At 37.4% G+C, this 7,500-nt stretch overlaps 1 protein-coding gene across 1 annotated transcript in view; it reads right to left on the reverse strand.

Moving 5' to 3' along the window:
• The window catches only part of FOXP2 (forkhead box P2), a 351,644-nt gene that overhangs the window by 64,170 nt on the left and 279,974 nt on the right, over positions 1-7,500 (reverse strand). Inside the window, exons 4-6 of the mRNA XM_007944055.1 lie at positions 4,733-4,870; positions 3,382-3,582; positions 1,672-1,837 (exon numbers count right to left, since the gene is read on the reverse strand). Of these exons, the coding sequence (XP_007942246.1) occupies positions 1,672-1,837; positions 3,382-3,582; positions 4,733-4,870 (505 nt within the window). The remainder of the gene's footprint in view (positions 1-1,671; positions 1,838-3,381; positions 3,583-4,732; positions 4,871-7,500) is intronic.

Here is a 7,500-nt window from a genome sequence, read left to right on the forward strand (position 1 = left end):
TTCCGTAGTGATACTGCCTCGGAAACCCAAGGAGGGGTCGCTATGAGTCGGGGCTGACTCGACGGCACATAACAACAACAACAACAACATATATATATATATATACACACACATACATACATATATACATATATATATACATACATACATAATACATATATAAAGAGATTCTCATAATTAGAGCCTAATACAGATTTTATTGCGAATTTTACTTGGAAAAAGCAGAGGATGACATAAACTTACTGCTTCTGTTGTAATAAAGTTTCTGCTAATGAAATCCATATTTAAATTGAATTAACTCATAAATTGCTTTCCATGTTTTACCTTATGTCTCACTTGTCCTTGAATTGCATTTATTTTTCAAAAGAACAATAATTGGTGAATACAACACTCATTGCTATGGCAACACTATGGTTTATCTGAATTCTCCTTGAGATAATGTAGAGAAGTGGGTTGACTGTCTTGTTTTCCTTTCACTATATAAACTTTTTTTTCCTGATTTCTTAACAGTGCTTCAGTCAGGTGAATTAGAGGATGTGATGCCAAGTAAAAGAGGCAGGGCTTGGAAATAGAAGCCAAGGAGACAGTAATTTGATTAAAAAAAAAAAAAAGGAAAAACATTTACTACCATGTTTTTTATTTCGTGTGCCACAAAACAATAATTATGCATATTGTAAATCCTATCTTTTATTTTCTCATTTTAAATTTTTGTACATTTAATTGTTTTATTATTATCTTCTGTGTGTGGAGTCAAGAAAATAAGCAGCTAATATCATGACAATGTGAGCCCCTCTGGGACAAATATAATGAACTAGAATTAAAGTTATTTGGATTAAAGTTTGCTCCAACAAAATCCAAAAGCAAATTAGAATATCCTTTCATGAAGTTTAATAACATAGGACTTTTACCTGAACCAATCTCAGTGTACAGAGTCATTTTGTTTACCATTTTTTTTTTTTACTTAAAACTCTTTCTACTTCCCTAAAGTTAAGAGTTAAATGAAGCCCATATACTATTGCATTATCACAGGAAATCCAAAGGTCTTTTCATTAAAAAAAAAAAAAAAAAGAAGAAGTAAGGATGCATTTGAAGCCTTCTTTAAACTACGATTCATAGGACAAGCAATATCATTTTAGAGAAAACAGGATCGATATGCTTATACCACAGGACGGAGCTTGACAACTCCTAAGTTGGACTGTTCTGTATTGAGAGACATCAAGCTTTTCTTTCATATATGGGACTTTCACTGTCAAGAACAGAAACTTCTTTTTCTTATTAGTTGCTCACCAAAACTCCTCTCAGCTCACTTAAGTTAAATAGAGTGCTGTTAGTCTCCCCCTAATCCAGTTCCCTACAGACCCTCAGTGTATATTCAACAGTGCTTGAATGTGTTGCCCTTATAAATTATTTCCTGCCCATAAGACTAATAAATACACATTTCATATCTAACAAAACACTTGACAGCAGTTTTACTATGCATTTGAAAGCAGTGTGCAGTAAAATATCTGAGCCTCAAGAAAATGGGTCATACAGCCATGTTAACAATCAGGTTACAATCATAAACTTGAAGGTCATAAAAAACAAAATCTCTCAAGGTAGAAGGTAGACAGGCCAGGAAATGGTAGAAAGTGCAAGACTAGAAATGAAGTGTGCAAGACACTGTGTATGTACCTTGAGGCAGCGACTGGACAGGAAGTGCCGCCTGGCCAGGTGGGATGGAGATGAGTCCCTGACGCTGAAGGCTGAGCAGATGCTGCTGCTGTTGGAGCTGCTGCATCTGGAGAAGCTGCTGCTGGAAGACAAGCTGCTGGGCCGCCAACTGCTGCTGCTGCTGCTGCTGGTGTCAAAAAACCCACGCCAGTGAACAGCGGGTACCACGGTCTCCTGACACAGCTCTCACACACGCCCACCCTTCGCATTGCCCGGGGGAATGTCCCAATGGTCATCCCATGGCCAAAGTTCAGGGCATGTTCTGAGCACGTTCTAGATTTTTGGTTGCGTTTCTTCCAAATATTAAAGAGCAGCCGAGAACCAAGGAACTTGCATTAAACGAGCATGGAAAAAGGGCTAGAGAAAGTATGAAAAAGTTCAGATCTTTTTAAATCAGCTTATTGAAGATAGTAATCAATTGATCTAGACTAAAAGCATAATACCGTATAGAAAAACTCAACAGCAACAGTACTATTTTTTTTTTCTTCTCCCCTCCCCAATTGAGTAAGTTTGATCTGCAGAGGTCCGTGACGGTGGTCTCTAGTGATCTATTAGTAAACTGGGATGTAACCTTCACAGGCCAGGCCTGTTAGCTCGTTCTCTGTCTCTCTTCTCTCTTGTTGGAATATATTAAGGCCAGAATTATGTTCAAGGCAAAAAAAAAAAAAAAAAAAAAAAAGTGCCCTTATTATAAGGAAAAGTATAACTTCCAATTTTGTGAGGCATTACAAGGCAAACCCGAGTTGTTTGGACTCAGGAGGTTATGAGGAGGCAGTCACACTTCAGAGAAAGACAAGCTGCTGTGGAAGACCTTTCTTTTTTAGTTTTGGGAAAAGAGAAACTTCTGATGCACTCACTGGAAAAGAGACTGCATAATGGAGCAAGTCATGTGGATTGCCCAAAGCCTCCGGAGAAATAAGGGAGCAATTTCTATTCTGTAGTTGATGGCTGTCTGCGATTCTATTCACAAATCCAAACAGAAACAAAGCCTCAGGAGGTCAAAACTGTTTCCTGTACGTTTGCATAATGGGCAGCTTGAAGACAACGGCTCTGATACCTGCTGATCAATTTAACTACTTCAACATGTTTTGTTTGTATTATGTTTATATTTGATGCAGTTTGCTGACAAGTGCAAGCTAGGCCTGAGAAGCCAGCTTGTCAGTTTGATTTATGAGCATATCAAACTGTAACTTTCTGCTCGCCACTCCAAACCTACAGTAGCAGTTCATTAATCAGGGGCCTGTGACTTTGAAATCTGTGCTCAACCAGTTTCTCCCCTGGTCCCCCGCACCCCCAACAATAGGCTAAATTTGCATGCATGTTCTCTGAGCTGCACCACTGAGAAAAATAAGGTTCCCTCACTAACTTAGCTTCTTGGTGAATACAAGATAATCAGTACTTTGTCCACCACACAGCTTGCTCTTTGTACACTGTGATTCATTAGTGAACATTAGACGACAGAAGCATTGGATTGTAACTCTCAAGTCCCATGCTACAAAAAAAGGAGAGCATGAGAGTTCTACTGTCACTGTTATTAAGCTCTGTAAAAATATATAATTGCATCTTTGACAGCAAGGGCCTTGTTATAGGAAGATCTAAGGCGATGCCTGCCTCTTGCTGCCCCCTCTCCACCTCTAGCTATTATACGTCAACGAGATAACCAGGTCCTACCTCTTTTGCTTGCTTTCCAGGATGCTGCTGTTGATGCTGCGGCGGCTGCGGCGGCGGCGGCGGCTGTTGCTGCGGCTGTTGCTGCTGCTGTTGCGGCTGCTGCTGTTGCTGCTGCTGCTGCTGCTGCTGCTGCTGCTGTTGCTGCAAAAGCTGAAGATGTAACTGCTCTTGCTGTTTCTTGTAAAACTCTTGTAGTTGTTGCTGAATAAACCATTTTGACTTTAATAAATAAAGGCAAAAGTTTCACGCATTATAAATCTCCTAAACTCTTCTAGACTGGCATATGGTAGAGCATCCATTAAGATTCACCTCACAACAACAACAACAACAACAACAACAACAAAATATGCATTGGGTCAAACAGAAAGATCTACACATATTTTTATTCCCCCCCCCCAAGGAAGCTCTGAAAGTTTCCAATCCAGAATGCAAACTATCCTAAACAAAAGGGCACAGGACATCTGTATTCTGAAGGACCAATGCCAAATTAGTGCCTTAAGTGTTTACACTTGACATTCGGATCACATGGACAAATAAGTATACTCCACCACTGGCATAAACCAAATTTTAGCTACATAACATCAAGTTGCTTAATGATCTTATTGGGAAAAAAAAATTAATACATCAGCTGTAGATAAGAATGTCAGGCTTAGAAACACAGGCGACTGGTCTGTAGTAATCATGGTAGAAGACAGCAAAGGCATTAAATGTAAGAATTCAGGTAAAACGCATTATTTTTTCTCTTCTAAGTGAGTATTTAGTATAAAGCCCATTTTAAATTACGCTCAAGGTTCTGATAATGTCCCTAATAGGAGTTTTATTTATGTTTTTAAAAAGAGATACACATCATGAATCTGTGGCTTAGCTGCCTAATTTTTTTTTCTAGTAAATAGATTGTTCTTTTCTTAAAGGCTGAGTATATTTTGGAAAGGAAAATTCAAGCTGTAACTTTCTCAAAATAGCCAATTCAAATTTCATACTTAAGCAAACTAAAAGGAGTTCTAAATGTCAGAAGCTTTATGATCAACAATTACCTATCAGTATCTTTGCCCTTTTGTTGGTAAGTCTACAAATCCAATGTACCTAAGCATTTGAATATTTAAATATGGATTAATTCCATGTTCAAACTGTACCGTTCTCTCTTCTAGACTTTAATGGATTTCAAAGGACTAAGGAGACTACATTTTCTTATAGAGTTGTGCAATTAAAACGTTGCATATGTGTTGTAGCATGCTGACGGGTTGTCTCTTTCAAATGGAGAATGAGCTGTCAATTATGCGCTTGTCTTTGTCAACATGGGTGCACACCTTCTGCATCAGGCTAGTACACCAAAGCAGGTAACCCACATTACCTGCTGCAGCATCACCGCCTGCTGCTGCTGGAGAAGGGCTTGGAGCTGCTGAGGAGACAGGACTTGTTGCTGAAGAATCTGCTGCATCTGCTGAGGAGTGATCACCTGGGGAGTCATCATGGCCACTGACACAGGCACCTTGCCCAGGGAGAGAGAGAGAAAGGGCGCTCATAACCAAATACTTACCCACTAACCTGATCATCTTTCATTAACTCTTCAGCAATGATGGCCACTAAGTTTTGTATATTTGTTATGTTAGATGACCAACTATAATATGAAAGCAACACAGTAGTTAAGCTCTAGCTTTCCAGAGGCATCAGATTTCATCAGACTCAAGCATTATGTTCCACACTGCTTATGGATTGCGCTGAAATGTTTGAGTTTTGGCTAGTATAAACAGACAATTGCATAGCCATGCTCTCCATTCTTTGCAACTGATACTCTCTTCAGTGTTACAAAGCTGTAAGTGAAAAGCCTGTTGAAATGGTTTAAAATGTATGATTAAAATAAATAATGAAAATGAGATAGTTGGAAATAGTACACATATACATATGTTATGGAAACTAGTAAAAAAGCATATGTGTAGAATATACTTCATCATAAGAGACAACTTTCATGTTCAAAATTATACACACCATATCAGAAAATACATACAGCAATACTTATAGCACATCTGGTCATTCAGGTGTGTGTGCATCTGAGAGTGATACACTAGACTTCTTTATACATCTCGCTTCTTCTTTATACATCTTCTTTTTCAAGCTAATTCAACTTATACCAGTTGTTGTTGTTGTTATGTGCCATCGAGTTGGACCCGACTCATAGCGACCCCTCCTTGGGGTTCCAAGACAGTATCACTATGGAAGTAGTTTGCCCCATCTTCCTTCCGAGGAGTGGCTGGTGGGTTTGAGCCGCCAGCCTTCTGGTTAGCAGTCAAGTGCCTTAGGCACTATGCTACCAGAGCTCTCACTTATACTAGAAAGTCTAGAAATCTAAAGATTACTCAAAGGTTATTCATTAAACTGAAAAAAATTAGTTTGCTTAAGAATTCCTTCCCCTAATTTCATTTTTTTTCCTCATGCTTCTGAGAATAAAAAGGCAAAAAGAAGAGAACATAAGGAGGAGGAGAAAGAAACAAGCAAGGGAAATAGAGAAAAAGGGAAAGCTAAGGGAGAAAGCTTTCATAGAAACAGAAAGGAGTGGAGACATAAGAAGAGGATGTCAAGACAGGCAAAGAGGAAAACCTTGTACAAAAACCAGAGAGACATGCTCAGTTGGGTGGCAGCTGCAGTTTGAAGGCATTGCTTGTACTGACCAGCACGTAACCAAACAGACTGTCAACTTGCCAAATTTGCAACCTTTGAAAATACAATCACTTTCTTTCCTAGAAAAAACAATTCACTTTTACTATAAATATAAGCAAATGTTTATATAAATATTGCCTTAGAACAAATTCACGGGACAATGTGTGTCTTTGAAAACAGAAAAAGATTAATAGGTATACTTCACAATTTATTTTAATAGTGATTTCTTAATGCAGTTCAAACTTATCCAGCCTGGCACTCTGTGCTATAAAGACAGGAGACATGAATAATGAAAAAAAAAAGGTAAGGAAAAAAAGAAAAGAAAAGAAACCCAGGACAGATTAATTTCTCTAAAAAATTTTTTCATATTTAATACTGAGAAATAGTTATGTCTTTTCTATTGCATGTTGACATCTTGAAACACAGATTAATTACATCTCATTTTGTAACCTCTGGATAAAGAATTGTATTATGACAGAAAGAAATTCAGTGATTTCCAAAAACATTTCTGGATTTTAAAATCATATTGACTTATCTATAGGTTTAAATCTGTCAAAACAGAAAACATTCTGAAATGTATGTGGTAAAACTACCTGGTACAACATGTTGCCCAAGTGTTTGATTGCTTAAGAAATTAATAGCCAGTTCACTTAATTAGTTGTTCTTTGATAAAGAAATAAAATGCTTAGAACAAGCAGTTTAGGGAGGAAACACCTATGTACACACATACTTTTTTCCTTTCACGATCATTTACCTCATACTATCTTCCCATAACAATGAATCAGACTGCAATGAAACTGAGACAGACAGGCATGTTAAACTTCTTAAAGGTGGCTAACACATACTTACATATGTGTGTGTGTGTGTGTGTGTATTCATGCATAAATATATGTACATATCTTCTCTAAAGTCTGTGATAAGAAATTTGTCACTTTTCAGCATTTGAAGGGTATTCATTTTATATCAACAAGTAAAAGTACTTAAACATATAGCTAATAACAAAAGCATATATAGGAAAACACACTTTATAGGAAAAGTCTTCTCATGGAGGCATGCCATCATACACCACAAGTTTACAGTCAGATTTCCGGCTCTATATCTGCTATGACTCCATAACTTGTTGCTACTGTGACTGATTTGGTGCGTAAGCAAACTACACAAGTTTTCTACCTGTGTATTCTTCAGGGTTTGTTCTTTCATGATAGTTAGTTTTACAGTTGGTTATTTATGGTTATTTTTTACTCTTAAAATGCTAATAGTTGAATATTACCCATACAATTAAAAGTGTATAACATAAAAAAAAAAGTGTATAACATAAAAGTAACCGTCACATCATTGCAATTCTAAAACCATATGTATTCATTTGCTCATATGTATGTTGTTTTACAAATTTTAAGCAGATTGTGGTCTAGACTCTAGGAAACTGCCACCTAAAGGTGATAAAATACAGACACATAAAGATTT

Source organism: Orycteropus afer, unplaced genomic scaffold (genome assembly GCF_000298275.1).
Source record: "Orycteropus afer afer isolate SDZICR_OR568_19922 unplaced genomic scaffold, OryAfe1.0 scaffold00007, whole genome shotgun sequence".
NCBI lineage: Eukaryota > Metazoa > Chordata > Mammalia > Tubulidentata > Orycteropodidae > Orycteropus > Orycteropus afer.